At 40.6% G+C, this 20480-nt stretch overlaps 1 protein-coding gene across 2 annotated transcripts in view; it reads right to left on the bottom strand.

Annotated features, from left to right (window-relative positions):
- The window catches only part of CDH13 (cadherin 13), a gene marked incomplete at its 3' end in the record, with an annotated part of 1052451 nt that overhangs the window by 823406 nt on the left and 208565 nt on the right, over positions 1-20480 (bottom strand). For both annotated transcript variants that reach the window (XM_081106984.1, XM_081106983.1), the window contains exon 2: positions 8246-8357. In XM_081106984.1, coding sequence (XP_080963110.1) covers positions 8246-8357 — 112 coding nt within the window. The remainder of the gene's footprint in view (positions 1-8245; positions 8358-20480) is intronic.

The following is a 20480-nucleotide window of genomic DNA, read 5'->3' as shown; positions in this document are numbered from 1 at the left end:
CCCAGAAGTTATGAATTTTTTTAAAGTTAAATTCTCAATGTTGACAACAAATTCCTTTCATGAAACACTCTAGGCTCCCACAAGGAGAGCCAAACAGGACATATCTGTGGAGCAAATTTAGCCCCAGGGCCGACTGTGTGATTCCTCTGTCTATTTATTTCTCCCGTTCTCCTGATAAGAAAACTGATGCCAAGAGAGCTCCCCCTGCATCTGCATTCCTCACCTCCTCGGCCTTCTCACTCTGTCATTTCATGTTTCCCAAGCTTCAAAGTATAATTTAGGACCCAAGTCGAATGAGAGGATCGCTAGCATTTTATTATTACCCCCACTAACTTGTACATGTGTTCTTTTAATTTTGGAGTTACTTTATTATATCACTTTACACTTATGAAATGAGGTAGTTAGTATAATTCATTTATGGGAATCCTAATAAATATTAATTGACTGATTACTAGGTTGTTACAAACAGTTGGTGGGAGGAAAGGGCAAACATGTACACATATTACATTTCTATAGGACTCTGTTTAAATATAGGACAAATTCTCACTTATGCAAATAGGAGTCCCCATTCTGACCCAAAGTATAATCACCTTCATAATGATGGAGTGAATTAAGTGATATCAGAGTAATTTTTCTTGGCATATCGCAACAGCTTAAAACAAATATACCACTTGACACTTCAACCTTAATCAGACCTTTCCGGACTGTAGTACTGGTAATGTTACATAATTTCACTAATCAGTTCATCAGTCTCCCCACCTGAGAGCAAATACAAGTTAGTCGTGTGATGCACAACCAGAAAATGCAAATAACATTATCACTTTTTAAAAATCACTGAAACAGAAAAGGAAAACAAAATAACTTAGGAAATTTCTAAAGGTAAACAACATAGACAGACAAAAGCCCAAGTCAACCTGAACGCAGGAAACAGGCATTTGCCCACCTGCCAGGAGGGAAAGTTCACTCATTTATTACCAACCAAATGAAATCTTTCCAGCAGGGTCAAAAGGGCCTTTGTTTTGACATTTAATTCACTGGCGATGTATTTCCTCAGTTAGGATGCAAAACACCTCTCACGTTGCTTTTTCATTAATTGCCTTCATTTTTCAAGTTCCCTGTTTGATTTATAGTCAATTAAAAACACCCTCCAAAGCCCTGACTCATGTATGTTAAGTACAAATATGATTAATGCAATAGGATGCACTCTATGGATGACCTGCCACTAACCAAGGTCAGTGTCTATGTGGGATGACCAAGCAGTGCCTTGATTAAAGAAACTCATTGGGAGGGTGGAAAGCCAGGAATGCAGGGTCATGAATAATCTGGCACTGGATTCACCCAAAACAAGGAAAAAAGAGGTACTCTTTCTATATTTTTCTATATTACAGAGAAAGAATGAACTTAGCTATGGACAGAAAAAAATAAAATGAAATTCTCTATCTCATCCAGGTTGATAAATGTGGATGGGAAAATTAAGTGACAAATTTTCTTAACATGTTACCACCAACATAAACAAAAATTACAAGACACTAGACTGGAACTCTGGATAAAAGCCAAGGCACTGAAATCCTGGGTTCCAATCTCGACATCAGCAATTGTAAGGGGACCGAGCTTGGGTAGCCCAGCCTTAGTATCCTTACCTATGAAATGGGCACATAATGATTGTTATGAGGTTCCAGGGGCCCTCCACAGTTAGAGAATGCATAGTAAAGTCAGCTGTGAAGGCCACTGAGGGCGCCATAGTTAGCTCTGAGTGTGCCTTTTAAAAGTCCCAATATTTGTGCCCGGCCGGCTTGGCTCAGTGGTTGAGCATCCACCTATAAACCAGGAAGTCATGGTTTGATTCCCAGTCAGGGCATATGCCCAGGTTTCAGGCTTGATCCTCAATGTGGAGTGTGCAGGAGGCAGCTGATCAGTGATTCTCTCATCATTGATGTTTCCATCTTTCCCTTCCTCTCCCTTTCTCTCTGAAATTAGTAAAAATATTTTTTAAAGTCCCAATATTTGTTCCTAGTATACATATATATAGTATAATATATGCTATATTTTCTAAAATATATGCTCTCTTTTCTATCAGCATAGGCATGTACCCCTTCATGAAGAAATCTCTTGAGAGTTATTCCTGCCTTTCCAGAAAAAAATAAACATGAAACCTCAGAAGAATCATCAGAAAAGTCATGAGCAAAAAATATAACAGTAACTTAATGCATTAGATCAGTGATTTTCCACCAAAATGAGGTAAATAAGGACATCTTTGTACACTGTTTACAAAGAAAAGTTTACTCAAATTAAAGGACTCCCTTCTTTTCTGTAATTAGTCCTTACTCCTGTTTTGTTTTGTTTTTGGTGCCAGATGATCTTTTAAAAAATTCTGGCCAAAGTAAATGGGGCTATATCTTATTTATGTGCTTGTTTTTTCTTTCATATCCAGATGTAAGATAATGTTTTAAAATGCAGTCTTATCAATCCAAGATTAAAAAAAAGAAAAATCTACTGGCCCATGAAATTCAAATTCTAGAATCACCACTTTAGGTGTTTCTTTATCTCTTCAGGTGTTTAATGCCCACAATTTATCTTCTAAATCACTTTGTTTAGAAGGCCACTAAAAGGAAATTGAACCTATCATAACAACAAGAGCAATGACAGTAATAATAATAGCAGCTTCCATTTATTCATAGCTATGTTCTAAGCATTCTCCCATCAAGTATTGCATCAACTCTAGAAGTAAGGGCTGTCATTATCCATCTTAGAGAGATGATACAATTCAAACTCAGATGATTCAAATAACTCACTCATGGTCACATAGTTAGCATGTGACTGTGCCATATGTTTAAACCCTAGTCAATGTGAGTTTACAACTGCGTGAGCTTAACCACAATATGATAATCATCAGGAGGATGCAATTGGAACCCATCCTTATCAGAACCATCAGAAGGTGAGGTCCCTCCCCTGTGTGTTTCCACCAGGGAGCAGGGTTAAGAAGCTGCCTGGCTCAGGGGAAGCATACCCTGATTAGAATGGCAGCATTTAGTCACAGCTACATGACCTTGCTCACCTGCGTGACCTTTGTCCTCTCTCCCATGTAGGCCCAAGTTACTCTGAGATGGCTGCTTCCTGTGTGGTCTGTCTCTGTCTCTTCGGAAGTCTCTTTGCAACTTGGGTCACACCGCTTTGTTGGGATCTATACAGAGACTGTGAGCATGCACTAAACACGAGTGTTCTACATTTCCCAGCCTTGTTTGTAGTTAGGTTGCCTACATGACTAGGTGTGTCTAATAGCATGAAGTAGAAATGATACATGTCCCTTGTGAGCTAAGGTGGTTAAACATGTGGGGTGTCTTCCCCATACTCTTTTTTAAAAAATATTTTTTATTGATTTCGGAGAGGAAGGGAGAGGGAGAGAGATATAGAAACATCAATGATGAGAGAATCATTGATCGGCTACCTCCTGCACACCCCACACTGGGAATGGAGCCCTCAACCTGAGCACGTACCCTGACCAGGAATTGAAATGGGACCTCCTGGTTCATAGGTCAGTGCTCAACGACTGGTTCATAGGTCGATGCTCAACCAATAAAGAGTATGGAGCCAAGCCCCCTTACTTTTCTATTGTCCCCCTGTCTTGCAGCTTGGAGGTATAAGAGTGATCGGAAGGTACAAGATGGCAGGACCAAGTTAAAAGTAGGATGGGTCCTCAACTTCCCACTTGGAGGGCAGCCACTTGGAGGAGAACTACCCAGGAAAGCAGCCCAACCTGCATCCACATGATCTGAATGAAAAATAAACATCTATTCTCTTACATCACTGGGGTTGTTTGACACCAAGCCTATTCTGAGTAATGCAGGCCCTTTCTAAAGTGTAAATTCTTGTAAGTTTGCATTTTAGGTGAACTCAGGTGTGGCTATTTCCCTCTGTGTATCCGTGAGGTCCAAGAAGAGTAATCCATGAAGGATAAACAAGGTGGAAGAAAAGTGCTGACCTGAAGTGGCTGAGGGCCAATGGGTGTCCTTCGCTGGTAGTTGGAGATGTCTCCCACTAATAGAGGCGCTAGAGGATCATGATTTCCCTAGCAAATATGATGATCACAGGTCTGCCCCCAATGCAGGAGGTCTGTCCCAGCTGACAGGGCAGAGCAGAATGTGCTGTTCTGTATTCTCCATCACACCAGATAGGGGTTTATCACTTGGCCTTTTTCCATATCAGCTGGGTGGCTGGTCAGTTTTCCAGGCCAGCTATTCTTCTGGAGCCTGGGTGTCAACTAGGAGGCTAACACCAGAGTCACTACTCAAATCTCATGGTGCCAATATAGTGGGCACACCAACCAATGTTAGATAGTTCTGGGTGTCGAAGATCACCAGGGACTCTTGCCACAAACCCATCACAGATGCCTCCGTGAGACCGAAGACCTTGAATAAATGTCTCCTTCCTGGGTTTCTGCTTTCTTCCCCTTTCTTCTTGCCATACTCATCAAATATGGGAATAACCAAATATCTTCCCAGCTCACCTTTCAAGACTGAGATGAAGCCAGTAAAGTTTTGCCCAAGTTATTACGAGTTGGGGGCTTTGCTTCACACAGGGAGAGACACCATGAAAGTGCTCCCCTGGTCACATTAAAGGAAACTGGGATGCCGTGTTTTCATCCTAGAAGCTTGTTGAAAATGGTCTTTTAAAGACGAAAGCAAGTCTAGCTAGTGGAAAGGAGAGTAGAATAAAGAGTTATTGGGATGTGAAAAAATAAAAGGCTTTAGAACAACTGAGAGAAAGATGTATTGAAGTGAAGAGTGAATAAAATATTAAGGAAATAAAAGGAGTGGAGGTGACCATTAGTAACAGTTAAAGTAGAAAAAGATAAGTCATTGAGAATTGAGGAGAAAGATGAAAAAAGATAAAAGGATATATTACTGTCTGAACAAAGAGAGCAGGGAGCTGTGGACAGAATAAACATTCCCTGTAATTTGCTAAAAGCTGAACACAGAACCAGTGGAATATGAGCAGATGTGTTGGGTATGAGCAGATGTACTAGGTCTGTCAGGCAAGGAGACAACACTATCAGACAACCATATAGAATAGTGAAAATTATAAACAACAATTGATTATGCTGTGTTTATACCTTCTGGAAATTCACAATGGTTGGAAATCAAAGCTCTTAAATAGGGCAAATATAAAGGAAAACTGGAAAGAGAAAATGCTATAAGCCCAAGATAATGTTAGTAACCTGGTTTCTTTTAATATCTATTATTACCTAGAATATCAGATTATATTTCTATATCACTAAAATATCCAAAGCCATTTCCTGGATCTTAACCTCCAATATCTAAGTATTTTAAGACTTTCTGGTCTTGTTTGATCATTTTCCATTTTCATCCAGATGCTGGCCTTATATCAATTTGGTGTTCATGCTGACAGTACTCATCACTCAGTTTCTTAATCACATTTTCCAGAGACAGAAGGGTCTTGTGTTGAACTATGAGGAAATGCATGAAAGAACTGAGAATGAGAGAGGAAAGAGGAGAGGGGAGGCATGGAGAAGGGAGAAAGACTTAAAATGTTAGTTAGGGAAAAAAGTTCATTCAGTATCTTGAGTTTGTATTTCCTCTTGCAAGTGGAATAGAGCAATATCTTCTACTACTTCTGGAAATCCAGATTTTCCAAACACTATCCAACAGGCCACCTCCAGTCTCTAAAAACTTTCTTCTTTATTCAGGCACAGTTAAACATATTCACAAGGTCTATATTCATAATAACCTCTGTCCATTGCTTTGAGATGAACTCAAAAGTACCTAACTAGATCTGCTCCCTGTATTTTCCACCCCTAATAATATATATGGACCTACAGTTTCACTGAGAGGGTGTTGTCAGACTTTGCTGACTATAATTCACACACAAAGTCACATATAAATATTTAAAATCCTCAATTCCCATATCACTGACTTTTCTTGAATGTGGTATCATCGATAATCAAACCAGTTCTATTTACCATGTACTAGCTTACACAGAACCAACAACCATAACCCACTTAATTACTTAGGGATTGAAAACACATACACACACACACACACACACACAACACACACACACACACATATACCGGTGATATTGGAATGTACAGTATGGTTTAGTTTAAATTAAAAAGATCCCCAAAGTATGATTGTTTCCAGCTTCTCAGCAGTGAATTAAAAGCTGTTTGGTGTAGTGAAGATTACAGAAGCAATCACATTTACTAGTATGAGCCTGCTTTGCATATCAACACTATTAATTTCCATACTCAGGGTGGCTTCACATTTCCACGTGTTAATATAGATACCATTTGGGATGATCACTGGAAAAAAGAGAAGTGTTTGTGTGTGTGTGTGTGTGTGTGTGTGTGTGTGTGTGAGAGAGAGAGAGAGAGAGAGAGAGAGAGAGAGAGAGAGAGAGAAAGAAGAGCAGCTGATACAGATGAGAGGAGACCCAGAAAAATGGTTCTCATAAACCAAGTTTTGTTTGAAATATATTGATTCTGATTAATAGCAAAATCAAAAGACAAATGAGGGTTTCTGATGGCCTGACCCAGGAGTCCCACTCAGGGATCAAATGAATATGAAATCACATATTGGAATTCACTTATTGTGCCGGTCCTGCACAGTGTCATTACAGACTCTAATTATTGAAATGATTTCATTGGTGTAATTGCATCAAGATGTGCCTGGGCTTCACCTTGGATAGCTCCCTTGATGCTCGACATTGCATCTTCATTATTGTGTTCCTTTCAACTCTTAAACTGTGTTCCAGCCTCACAGAACACTCTACTCAAGCAGGCTGTCATTGTTTTTTTAACTGTTCTTTAAAATGCCAGCCACAGCACAGGAATGAAGGAATGTGGGCTAGCCTCGAAGGCAAACCTGGGGCCAGAGGGGCAAATGTACAATTATCTTCCCTGAAGGGACCTCGGAGCATCTGATCAAATTAAAACACTGTTTTCATATCCTTCATTCCAAAATGTTAAAGAATAGTGCTCAAGAACCTACAATTAAATGGCTATTTGTCTACCATCAGTGGTAAATTCTACTCTGCTAAAGCTATTTTTGTTATGAGTTTAGCAATGTATTCCATGCTATCATAAAGATTAAACAATATAATATCATCGTTAAAGAACATAAAGAGATTATAACCACAGGTCTGAGCATATTTTAAGGAAATTAAATGGAATTTGGGAAGATTTGAGTTTAATCCACAAATAGCCACTAGAGGTTTTGACTCTTTTCTGAACAACCATCTTATTAGCCTTAAGAAATATAGTGCCCCGTGAAATAAGCCAGTCAGAGAAAGACAAATACCATATGATCTTACTTATATGTGGAATCTAATGAACAAAATAAACTGATGAACAAGATAGAACCAGAGTCATAGATACATGGTACAGACTGATAAAAGCTCTTAAATAGGGCAAATATAAAGGAAAACTGGAAAGAGAAAATGATATAAGCCCAAGATAATGTTAGTAACCTGGTTTCTTTTAATATCTGTTATTACCTAGAATATCAGATTATATTTCTATATCACTAAAATATCCAAAGCCATTTCCTGGATCAACCTAGTGGGGGGGGGGGGATCCAAGGAGTGGGTGGCATAAAAAAACAAAAGGTGAAGAGAAAAGCCAAAAAACATATATGCACAGCACATGGACACAGACAACAAGGTGGTTAGGGCCAAAGGGAGGGAAGGGTGAGGACTGGGTGGAGCGGGGCAAATTGAGGGGGAGGAAATGGGGGACATCTGTAATAATGCCAACAATAAAAATAAACATTTTAAAATAAGGGTTTTGAGTTCCTATGCCTAAAAATTTCCAGAAGCCAACATCCTGCCCTCACCATTATTTTGATCTAATGCTGTGAACGACATAATACAGGTAGGACAGAGGTCTACAGGAAGGCAATGGTTCTGCTTTCAGGGATCTGCCAGGCGAAATGAATTTCATTTCCTTTACACAGAATAGTACTCACGTTGGAAGGTGGTGGTCCCCTTTTGTGGGAGTGGTTGGAAAATACTCACCAGTGATCAAATACTAAAAGAGATACACATGACACTGTTCACCTCTAAGCTGGTAAGATCCTAATTCAAGACCATCCACTCTGGGTCAAGCAGAATGAGAATAATGGGCAGAAAAATGCTTAGTGTAAGGAATACCACATCCCAAGACATATTAACAGACATTGGTGAATTTAAATATGAGAATAGGCCAGAAATATCCAGTGACATTTCTTACAGTTCAGAATCGCCTGGTCCTCGATGAATTCCACTGGCTGATCGATGTGGAACAGTTTCTGCTGAAATCCAGGAGTGCAGTCCAAATCTTCTGCAGATGTTAGCAGCAGCACCTGAGAACACCAAAGCCATCAATATTTTAACATCAGCTCATGTGTTGCGCCTGCTTCCTTGTACCAAATCTGAGACTTTTAGAAATGAGCTGAGGATTTAATTTCATTTCCCAAATGAAGAGGTAAGTTGATACTTCTCCTGTGGTTGCCAACAATGTTGTTTTGGCAATGAGATTTGGAAAACGTGCAAATGGGAACAGCTGCAGCAGTTTCTATTCAGTTGCAGTTAAAGGAATAAGTTAGTCAGATTTTTATACCTGCTAAGAATCTCACCACAGTTTCCATGTGTGAAATTTCATTATAAAATCTGTCAATTTTATACAATGCCTGAGTTAAAACCAACTTCGCTTTCATAGATGCGAAGGAGCATTATCATCTGTGAGAGGAGGAAAACTAACTATTCCATTGGAAGTTACTTCTAAAGGGATTCTAGGGCCCACTAGACCTTCACAGGCCAAGATGGGGGCCATGACCACACATGGCTACAGACCCCTTAAAATGTAGCTGGGCTGAAATTGTCAGTATAAAATACATGTTGGATTTTGAAGCCTGAATACCAAAAAGCAAAAATAAAGTAAAATATCTAATTAACCACTTTTATATGAACTACACATTGAAATTATAATGTTTTACGGATTGGACTAAATGTTATTAAGATTAATTTGACCACACTTTTTACTTTTGTAAATTTGGCTACTAGAACATTTAAAATCTACAATTGCTTTCAAAGCCTCAGCTTTGCCTTTGAAAGTCCTTGGGACACTTCATCCAGGGCTCAAAAACTTAGGATATATATTTTGCAACCTAAAACGGCATACTCCTGAACAAGAGGCAAGTTAGTAACTAAGAAATAGTTGTAGGTTTAGTAGGCAAAGACTGTAAGACCTGTGAAGTTAGGGATCGCCTCTCTTCCCAAGCACCTACCACATAAAATACTCCATTATGACTGCTAACGTTTTCACCCTTTACTATATGTCCAGCACTGTACTAAGTTTGCTAGATGCATTATCTTCTTTAATCTCCACAAGCTCTGTGATGTATCTAGTGTAAGATACATTTTTTATAGACAAGGAGCCTGGCATCCTAGTGCAGTTAACAATGCTTGCCCAAGGTCCTCCATGTAGGATGGCAGAGCCAGAATTTGAATCCAGGTTTAAGGGTCCACTGTCAGAGCCCCTCTCATACCCCTCAGGCTTCCTACATGGCGTGGGACTTTGCATTATCTTCCTTGAGATATCTCTGTGACCTTTGGGAGGCTGCTTTACCTGAGCATGGTCCCAGCAGAGGGTTTTGGAAATTCACAACCCTAGGAGCAGCCTGTGACCAGAACTGATGAGAGCTGGTGCAAACATACCCCGGCTCTCTGGCCCCTCAGGTGAGATAGCAGTTTCCACGGGGACCTGAGCTCCAGTTGCCCACAGTGGTATCTGACTTAATAACGCACCTTCCATTTGCTGTCTTCTCTCCCTTGGCTCATTTCCTCATCCCTGTTGGTATTTTTCTGACATTACCCTCCAGATAAAACTACTTGCTCTCAAATCCTTGACTAGGTGTTTGCTTCTTGGGAAACCAACATTTGATACCAGAACACAAATTCTTAACCACTGCACACAGGCTGTTGAAGGAAACTCATTACCATCCCCACCAGCAAACTCAAAGGAGTGTACAAAAGGTTGGAAGCTGTGGGACCAAGGCTTCTCTCTAAATACCAGCCTCTGAAATGCACTGAACGTCAAGGAACAAGAGCAACCATCAATCTCTGGAGGTTCGCGGTGCAGCTGGCCTGAGAAACATCAGAGAAATTGCAACGGGAGAGTCATCACCCTGACCGACATCATCTTTCTAAATCAAAGGGGGAAGGATGCTGTAGCCCAGTGCCGTACAGTCCTGCTTGTAAAACGCCCCCTTGCTTTGAGAGCAGGCTCTGGTTAAATCACTGCTGAGGCAATCATAATGCTGACAACCCAGTGGCACACAGAGAATGCAGATTCAGGACTCGGAATAATTAGCTGGCAATTTTGCAAGCAGAAGATCTATAACTGGCCAACATTAATTCAGTTAAACAGCAAATGGTCAAAGGTTGCCTCCAGGCACCCTGTGTCTACAATTACACATTAACCTTCTAATCAGCTCATTCTGCTCACAAATCCCAGACCAGTAAGCCAGGCATCCCTTAGGACCATCGGAGATGATGTTTCTCCAGGGATCCTGAGTGTAAGAAACCAGAACTGATGGAGAGTCTGGGTGAGTCCCCCATTCTTGTCTCTCTGCAGCTCACTCTGTCCTCATTCCTTGCCAGGTTCTATTCGGGATTTCTCTGGAGTCATAAAGGAAAAAGAAACCTTTCCCAACTGCTGATCCTCAGGGAGGGTGGGATTGGTGGGAGGCTCCAACTTTGTTTTTGCAAATTCTTGGGTCACTTCATTGACCAGTCAAAATTCAGGTTAAATGCTTAATAATATAAAAGCATGCAGCACTTCCACAGGCAGGGTGTGACTTAGCAAGGTAGGCACTAGTCGAGTGATTAATTCGCTCACTCCTCCCTGCGCTCACCCATCCACTTGCGCCCTAATACTCACTGAACTCTAGGGCTCAGTGAGCACTGGCTGAGGGGGGAGGGAGGTTCTGGAGCTCAGAGAAGCCGTCAGTGCAGCAGTCAAAGCAACAACTCCAGAGTCACTTTAATGGTTCAAATCTGGGCCCTGTCCTTTACTGACTGGATGGTCTGCATTTTTCATGGTCCCTCTCTGTCTGTTTTCAAATCTGGAAAAACATGGGAAATCAGATGTGCACTGGGAGGGGCTGGTGGATTCGGTGGGCAGCTGCAGGCAAAGCAACCAGTGCCACGCGGAATGTAAGTAGTCAGTGTGTGCTGACCGTCAGTGTAAACTAGAAAAGGTGAGAGGCCGTAACAAGTCATAATTTAATGTATTGATTAAAATTCAATTTGACTTGAACGGAAATTATAGGTCTCTTCGGGAACATGTAAAAGCTGAGGACAGGGAGTCTAATTTCATAAAGAGGGACCAGAAACTAAACCCACAGCAAAAAACATTCCTGCTTCCATCTCAAATATGGGTCAGAATTAGCTGCGTAAATGGAGAGGAATATAAATTTGTCGTTTTAACCAATAAGCTCTTTGTTTTCACATTAATTCCTTTGTGCCTCTATGGGTTTCACGTAACCCATCTCTGAATTGACAAAACTGTGTTTAAAAAAGAATCCAGACTACCTGGGCATACTTTCCCCCAAACCCTCTTTAATTTTTCCAAGATATATGCTGTGAGCAACATTCCAAATGTGTCTTTAATGCCATGGCAGTAATATTCTTTCTATGTGGTTCTTTTGTTCATTTATGCCTTTGCTTGCACCTCATAAACAAGAGGCAACCAATACATCTGTGAAAGCTCAGCAAAGATCAAATTTTATGATCACCAAAGGATTTCCATTACTTGAAAATTGCAATCAGTCTGCTTATGAAAGCAGATTCATGTTCAGACAGACGGTAAGCACAGGACAGAGCCTGGTTCTGTATGAATCCCCATCTACCAGCTGTGACCTCGGCTAAGTAACCCTGTAGCTCAGTTTCCTCAGACGGAAAATGGGAAAATAATAGCATTTTATACGTTATTATGAGGATTAAGTGAGTTAATATTGTAAAGAGCCTTATGTAATTGCTAAATCAATGTTTGCTCTTTTATTATTAGTAGTATTACTATTTTTATGTATTAGGTTTAAACCAATGTACAGATTCACTGTTATTCTCCAGAACAGACATTTATAAATATCATCAAAATATTACTTTTGTTGCTATTATAAAACTTTTCAGTTGTAGACTGTGCTCAGAAATATTCAAAGGGAACCAGCAGGAACCCGAACCAGGTGGAGGATGAGGAGGGAGTCTGCATCTCAGGGTCAGCTGCACAATAAGCACATCGGTTTCCATTGTGAGCTGAGGTGCGCTGCTTTGGGAGGACTCCATGCAGCCTTTCAAATGGGAGCTCAGAGCTCCGTCCTCTGTGTAAAGCCACTGCCTTAAACGTATATGCATGGATAGCAAATCCTCACATCAAGCTCTTTATACTCGCTTCTCTTCTTAGCTCCTGTTTCTTTGCTGCTATTCAGAGCTTTCTCTTTTAAACAGAAAAGGTTTTTGTTTATCCTGACAAGTACTGATTCAAGAGCATAGCCAACTTTGGAGTTTGCTTCCAGAAAGATGACTTTTTTTTCTGTCCCAGAGTACAGGTTGCCAACTGGCAGCATATGGGATGAACGTGGCCAGCCGAGGTGGTTGATTTAGCCACACCATCTGTCATAAACGTTAAATTATCACGTTATGTAGCGTACACCTGTCTGAGCTGCCCTTGTCCACACCTCTCCCTATGTTATTGCTCCCACTCACTGACTCAGCTACTCAACTGCCTGGCCCTCTAGGCATGTGAGTTTGCCACAGTTTTAGACTTTGGAAATAGGCCCTTCAAGCAACGGACGCTTGTCATGATTCTCTAGTTTCTTGTCACAATAGTTCCCATAGCCGTGTGCTCTGCTGCAGTAATTTTTGCCACGTGAGGATTTTCGTTACTTCTAGGCCTGGCCCTTGAAAGGCCTTCTCTTCTCCATCTGTGAAAATGGGAAGGAAGGACTTCCAAGATGGCAGCCATCCAATAGAAAGAGGTCAAGAGTCAGCCACTGCTTAGAGGACAAGCACCTGGGAGAAGTGCCCAACAAGGAGCCTCCACGCGCAGGTGCCATCCCTGAGGCCTGGGGGTTTGCACAGCATGTGCCTGGCTGAGTGCACACCCAACAGGAAGGGATGGAGAAGAGGCCCTCTACACCAAGGCGTCACAAATACACCCCAGAGGCCAGGGGCAAACACCTGAACTGAAGAAACGCTTCACACAACTGCAATCAAACAGCCATAAATAAAAAGAAACTTCTTGCCACAAATAATTATTGCAGGAGGCTGTGGACAACTTCAGAGCTCATCCTCTCCTAAGTCCGCTCCAGAATGATATTTTCCAGAGGAACTCGCTAGTGTCTCCTGGCTCCTGGTTGTTTTCCTTTCACTGACGCACTCGCTCTTTGCTATCAGTGTGGATGAACAGTTACTTTATTCTTGACACAAAACACCTCTGCTTTACTCCTGTCCAAGTCGGTCTGTTGGAATTAGCTTGGAGGGGCTGAGATTGGCAGGGAAGAAAGGCTACTACTATCTCTGACTTGCAGGATATAAAAATGTTACAGCAATGTATTTTGATTGATTCTTTATTCTGCCAGAGATGGAAACCCAGAGTCCTGCAAGGGTTTATCAAGACGCACTGCCCACAGGGAAAGCATGGGGGAAAGAGATGCATTTGAACACACCGCATTCTTGTGTACATACACGCACACATTTGTGTACATACATGCACACGCTCAGCGGCACCTATTGACACCCTCACTGTGTCAGCTCATGTCATTCACTCTCCCTCTGACTGGAACTTTTGAAAATGTTCCTCATGTTTTATAGCCCCAGGAACACAGAACACCTGCCACCTTCTTGGCTGGTAACATAACGGGCACTTAGAAGTAATTCTGTGATTCTTGGGGAAACGTAAGGGAAGAAAGCTTACAGCTTGGTGAGTCCTGAGGTAATCTTCATATACAATCTGAAATCCACATTCTAGACCTTATTTCTAAGTGAATGCTACTCAGTATCTTTTCCTCAAATTATTAAAAGGTAAGCTGCATAATAATGGCCTCTCAGAGATGTCCTAATCCCAGAACCTGTGACTATGTTAGATTACATGGCAATGGGGAGTTAAAAAATTGCTGACCTTGAAATAGAGTGATTATCCTGAATTACTTAGATGTAATCACAAGGATCCTTGAAAATGGAAGAAAGAGTTGTAGAGTTAGAGAAGGAGATGTTACCATGAAAGCCAAGTCTCAGCATTCTGGTGTGAGAAAGACGCAACCTGTCATTGCTGGCTTTGAAGGTGTAGGAAGGCGCCAGCCAAGAAATGCAAGAGAGCTCTAGAAACTGGGGGAAAGAGGGTAGTACCCCTAGAGCCCCCAGAAGGAATACAGCCCTGCTGACATCTTGCTTTCATCCCACCGAGACTCATTTTAGACTCCTGGCCTTCAGAACTGCACCATAATCCCTGTGTTGTCCTCAGTTCCTGGGTGTGTGGCACTCGGTTACAGAAGCCATAGGCAATTCATAGGGTCTCCCGCAGTGCTGGCCCCACTGCAGACACTCGGAAAGCACTGGTTCCTTTACTTGGCTTAACCAGATATAAATATAATTTGGGGGGGCGGGGCACAGAAGGAAAAGAAGAAGGAGGTATGAAGGGAAATTGAGAGCGGGAGGAAGAAAGGGAGATAGGAAAAGAGCCATGACTTTAGAACCCATAGACAAGGCCATCAGAAAATCATGGTATAGAAATAGTCTAAGTGCTCCATTCCTGAGCATAAATAGGCATAATCCCTTTTGTCTTAGAAATTGTTCAAGTGATGGGGCATTTTGATCTGCTGTTATGACAGGTGGTCAAGTTCATTTTTTTTTCATTAATTCCCTTCATTAAAATTTAAAATTTTTATTATCTTCCAGGCCCTGGGCTAGATGCTTGAGATGAAGAAATGATCAAATCCCTGGGTAAACTTATTCTCCAGAAGGAAATGTAGATATATAGGCAAATAACATAATGTGATATGATATGATATAATATAAAAGTTTATATATATTGGGAATTAGGAAGTAGTACAAAGGAAAGATTCTCAAGCTAGACTGCCTGGGTTCAAGTCACAATTTTACTACTTAGTTGCTAAGTGACCCTGGGCAAGTTACTAAACTTTGTGCCTTAGTTTCCTCATTTGCACAATACAGCCAATAATTTTATCTACACTCATTGGTTGTAAGGTTCAATGAGTTAACATAAATCAAAATGTTTAAGACAGTAACTTGTTCACAATAAGTGCTACTTGCTACCATTTATTATTACTTAAATTAATATACAGGAGTATATATAAAATGTTATGAATACACATAAGACGGAACAACACACTCTTTAGCTGAGAAGAGAAACTGGGGCCGTGTCACAGATATTGTGAAGATGACTGACATTTTTCAAGTGGCAAAGTATAAGAAAGCAGGTTCTACCAGGGGTTGGTAAGTATAAGCACTGAGGTATGGCCGTTGAAGAAGCAGGGAGCAATTTGGCAGGGATAACAAGCTCTGGGCTGTTTTCAAGATTATTTGAAAATGTTTTTGTCTTCTCAAAATAGGATTAAATTGTCTAGGCATAACCTCCTCAAGTCTGGATAAACAGAGCCAAAAATAATCCACTCCATGAAATCACAATTTTTGGCTAAATGAAATGAACTCTTTACTATTAATATTCCAGGATTCATCAACTAGACTTAATTGGTTAATTTTAAAAGAAAGATAGTTTTATAATAATTTTAGTTATTCTAATTAGGAAGATTTGGTTGGCTGGCTCCTAACAGAAACAGGAGGCTGGACTTGCCCTACTGTTGGTGATATTTCTGTCTACTTATGAAATTTCAGTGATTAGATTACTGGTGACAAATGCCAGATAGAACCTGCTTCCCTTAAGTTAAACAAAGGAGTCCCTATATGACACACCCTTGGGTGAGCCTTAGCAGCCTCAGGAAGTTCAATTACGCAAATATTAAATACCTACTGTGTTCCAGTCCCTGAAAGACTTGTCTGGTCTCTACATTAAACCTTCCACCTATGGAGATAATGGGTAGGAGACTTACTAAATGAACAGGAATGAGGTTTGAGGATCAGCCCAATAACAGATTGGTGCCTGAGTCTGTCACCTGGGCCAACTTCCCAACTCGGACACTACTGCAGTGAGCAGTTCTCTAAGAGCTAGGACTAGCCCCACAGATGTCCGCAGTGATTCCACGTTACACTCTGAAGCTGCACCTACACAGCAGGAGCCTGGTGAACGTGAAGTCAAGCAGAGCTGGGGAATGTAGAGGAGTTCATGTTTCCAGCACAGCCCTTGACCCTGGGAACTGGCAGCTGGTTGAATGCCCCAACTGCCTTCTTCCAGATGAAAGAAATTTAAACATATATATATATATATATATATATATATATATATATATATATTAAATTTATATATGCAAAATATATAAAATATGAAATATACATATAATGAACTATTATTCAGCAACGAGAAAGAAGGAAATCCTGCCATTTGCGACATGGATAGATCTTGAGGGCATTATGCTAAGTGAAATAAGTCAGATAAAGACAAGTGTTACATAGAATCACTTATATATGGAATATATGTATATTTTTAAAAGTCAAGCTCATAGAAACAGTGTTTGTCAGGGATGAGGGAAAAAGGGAGAGGTTGGAAAAAAGGTACAAACTGTCAGCTATACGACGAATAGGTCTGAGGATCTGTTGTAAAGCATAGTGGCTATGGTTGCTATCACTGAGTTCTATGGCTGAGGTTTGTTCAAGGGTGTAACCAAAAAATAAAAATAAGGGCAGGGAGAATCCTTTCAAAATGTATTTGTGTGTCCTATCACTGTTATGTATACTTTTAAAATCTTACAAAGTTGTTTATTAATTATATCTCAATAAATCTGAAATTAAAACAAACAAACAAAAAATCCCAATGACCAAGAGGGTGTAATTCCATAATCACCTACATTTTGGCAATGCTTATGTGTGAAATCAGGAAAATCTAAACGAAGACTTCACTGACGGCCAATAGTTACAGATACAGTCCTGAGGTTGTGTCAATTTAACAGCTAGCCTGTGACCTTTTCCTGCTTAGAAGTAATTATCAGAGCCTGCCTGGCCTTGCTGTGAAGTAGAACATTTTATTCTAACTGCAAATCTCAACACTTTCTTCTCTGCCAGACATTAGACAAGATGTCAGGTTTGTCATCACGCAGGAAGGTTTTTATTAATTATCTTTCAGAGGCAAAGTCCTTTTGTAATTTATTTTTTCACACCAGGAAAATTCTTCTATTGAACTAAGTGTCTATCTTGTTAAATTATTTTTTCTGCTAAAGGTTCTGTCTTTGAAAGTTCCAGAAGAAAGTAAATAGCCCAGCAAAAATTGGTTTTGAAGTCAAGGAATTGATTATGTTAAGCAGGACACCACATATCCTCCCCCAGGAAGGAGTGAAAGAATTTGCATCTTCTCTTTAAATCCTAACTGCTTGATATACAGTTAAGATAAACAGTTCTCCAAATTCTCGCTTGCCTGAATCAGATGAAATCACAATGACTGCTCTTTACATGCCAATCAATCTTATTTTGAAGAACTCACTCATTGACATAAGCAACTTTTATGAAGTGCCTACTATGTGTCAGTGTCAAGTTATACACAAATTAACAAGACAAGACCCTTTTAGGAACACAGAGCACAGGAAAGATATATGTAAATACCTACTTTGCTGGTGGGAATGCAGAATGGTACAGCCACTGTGGAGAACAGTATGGAGTTTCCTCAAAAAACTAAAAATGGAACTCACATTTGACCCAGTGATCCCACTTCTAGGAATATACCCCAAGAAACTAGAAACACCAATCAGAAAAAATATATGCACCCCTATGTTCATAGCAGCACAATTTACCATAGCTAAGATTTGGAAACAGCCTAAGTGCCCATCAGCAGATGAGTGGATTAAAAAACTGTGGTACATCTTCACAATATAATACTACGCTGCTGTAAAAAAAAAAAGAAGGAATTCTTACCATTTGCAACAGCATGGATGGACATGGAAAGCATTATGCTAAGCAAAATAAGCCAGTTAGAGAAAGATAAATATCACATGATCTCACTCATATGTGGGATATAATGATCAACATAAACTGATGAACAAAAATAGAATCAGAGACACAGCAGCATCAAACAGACTATCCAACCTATGAGGGAAAACGGGGGAGGGGGGGTAGGAGGGGGGAGGGCATGTGCTGGGGGGGTGGGAGCAGCCAGGGAGAGGTCAATGGGGGGAAAAGGAGACTCATGTAATACTTTAAACAATAAAGAATTTAAATTAAAAAATATAAAATATTTTTAAAAAGAACATTGACTGCAATGTAGAATAAACTAAGGTAGAAAGAGAGAAAAAATAGAAAATAATTTAAAAAGCATTTTTTTCTGCTTTATTTTCTAGAATAGCAAGCAAGATAGTAATATAATATCTAAATGGAACACAAGGTGGTATCAGGTTTCAAAGAAAAAAATAGAAGGTGGCCTTCTAGCAGTGAAGTATACTCAGAGGAACCTTAGAAAATGTTTAATGACTGGCTCTCTAAGAAATAAAAGCTTTGATTTGTAACATTCGCCAATTTCCGTAGTGTAAATACTCTCAACATGGCCGACTTCAAGGCCAGGAGTCACCAGATACAGGGTTGGAAAAGATTTGCACAGTTGGCTGACCTAAGGTGCTCCAGCAGACAGTGGGTATGCCAGTTCTTAATTCTGACTGATTGGGCCAAAATCTTTCCTGGCTTTCTGCAGAGCCTTTATGAATATGAATGACTGTGACACCAAGTGGAGCTTCCCTCCTTCTAGGGGTGACATTTTATCATTGAGAATGGGGTTCCACTACATGTAAGACAGCCTGGCAATCCCTTACTAATGGGGCACAATGGCCCACCATAATTTGGTTGTATAGTAAAAGAAAATGCAATGAATCTTTGATTTGTGACTGTGTGTTACTTAAATGTTGCTTTTGATGTTTTACCCAGAGTCCGAGCTCAAATGATCAGAGATAATCCTGCCTTCTGACATAATTAGGGAGATACGCTTTGCTAGGCTGGAGGATAATCAACTTGACCTTGAAAGTTTGTCTACAGTCCTATACTAGTGTTCAGAACACAGATGTGGCAGCCACACTAGTCTCCCTCAACAGTCAAACATCAGCTACAGACAGACTGCTCCAACCACATACATGCTCCAGCAGAGAGGGTGCAGAGTAGGATGGCCAACAGGCCCCATATGGCCACTTATTCTCAGTGAGTTCTTCAGAATAAGATTGATTGGCATGTAAAGGTGTCCTTTAGTTTGTGGATTAATTGCTAACCATTAAATATCAAGGATTTTTTAAAAATAAATGCCTAGATTTGAAATAGCACTGGGACTGGACTCAAACAGAGCAACATCCCACAGCTGATAAAGATAACCCCCTGATGGGCAGAGCTTCACCTCCACACAGCTACAGTCCATGCCCCTCCCTCTTTGACCCCAGCAATAAGTACCATTTGACTTTTATTATACCAGTTGTGCTGTTGGTTTCCTAAATTCAACTTAAAAGTAATTTTTGGTTTGCATTCATCTTTATATAAATTTTTCTTGCACCCAAACCTCTTCATTCTTTTACGTCACCTCCCTAGCTTCCCCAGGCACCTGAGTTTCCATTCTGCATCTACCAGTATTCCTAGAAAAAAGTTTCCCCGAAGGAGTCACAGAGCTGTCTCGGTTGCAGTGAAACTACCACCACCACCATGAAAAACGCTCCTGCCTTCTCCTCTGGAACTTCCCTGTTCCGTCTTCTAGAGTGTGAGGAGCTGAATCAGTCTATTCCATTAAGTTCATATTTTTCCGGAGCATCAGGCCCTTCCTCTAAGCCCACTTGTTCAAAGGCACAGACATTTTAGGGTGATAAAAGTGGCTTATTGCTGGTCTCCAAAGACTGAGGACTGCCTCTCCATCTACTTCACAGCCGTGTCAAAGGATCACGCATCCCTCCAATCTCTACAACAGGCAGGCAGCCCTTTCAGCCTGCCTCTCACTGAAAACAAACAAAAAAAGTAGATCCAGATACAAATACATTATGTCACAACACCCCCAGTACAATTTGCATTAAATTGAGGTGTGGATGAGCTGGTCTCTTCTCTCCATCAGGCAGATATTAATCAGGTTTGGGGCTAAGAAGAAAGAAAACATCTGACGCAAAATAGTTTGACAGGAACATTAAATATTTTGTTCTCACGTCTACTTCAGTCCGCAAGTTCAATTACCTGAAATTTCATGAGTCAGTCCTTCAGATATTTTCAACTTAAGGTGGATTACTACAATTGCCAAAGTTTCTGCTAATCCTACTGCTCTTTCAAAGTAAGTCTGATCTTTCTTAGGGGAA

Source organism: Myotis nattereri, assembly GCF_964212035.1.
Source record: "Myotis nattereri genome assembly, chromosome: 15".
Taxonomy (NCBI): Eukaryota; Metazoa; Chordata; class Mammalia; order Chiroptera; family Vespertilionidae; genus Myotis; species Myotis nattereri.
The sequence above is the reverse complement of the archived record's forward strand: the minus strand, read 5'-3'. Positions and strand labels throughout refer to the sequence as shown.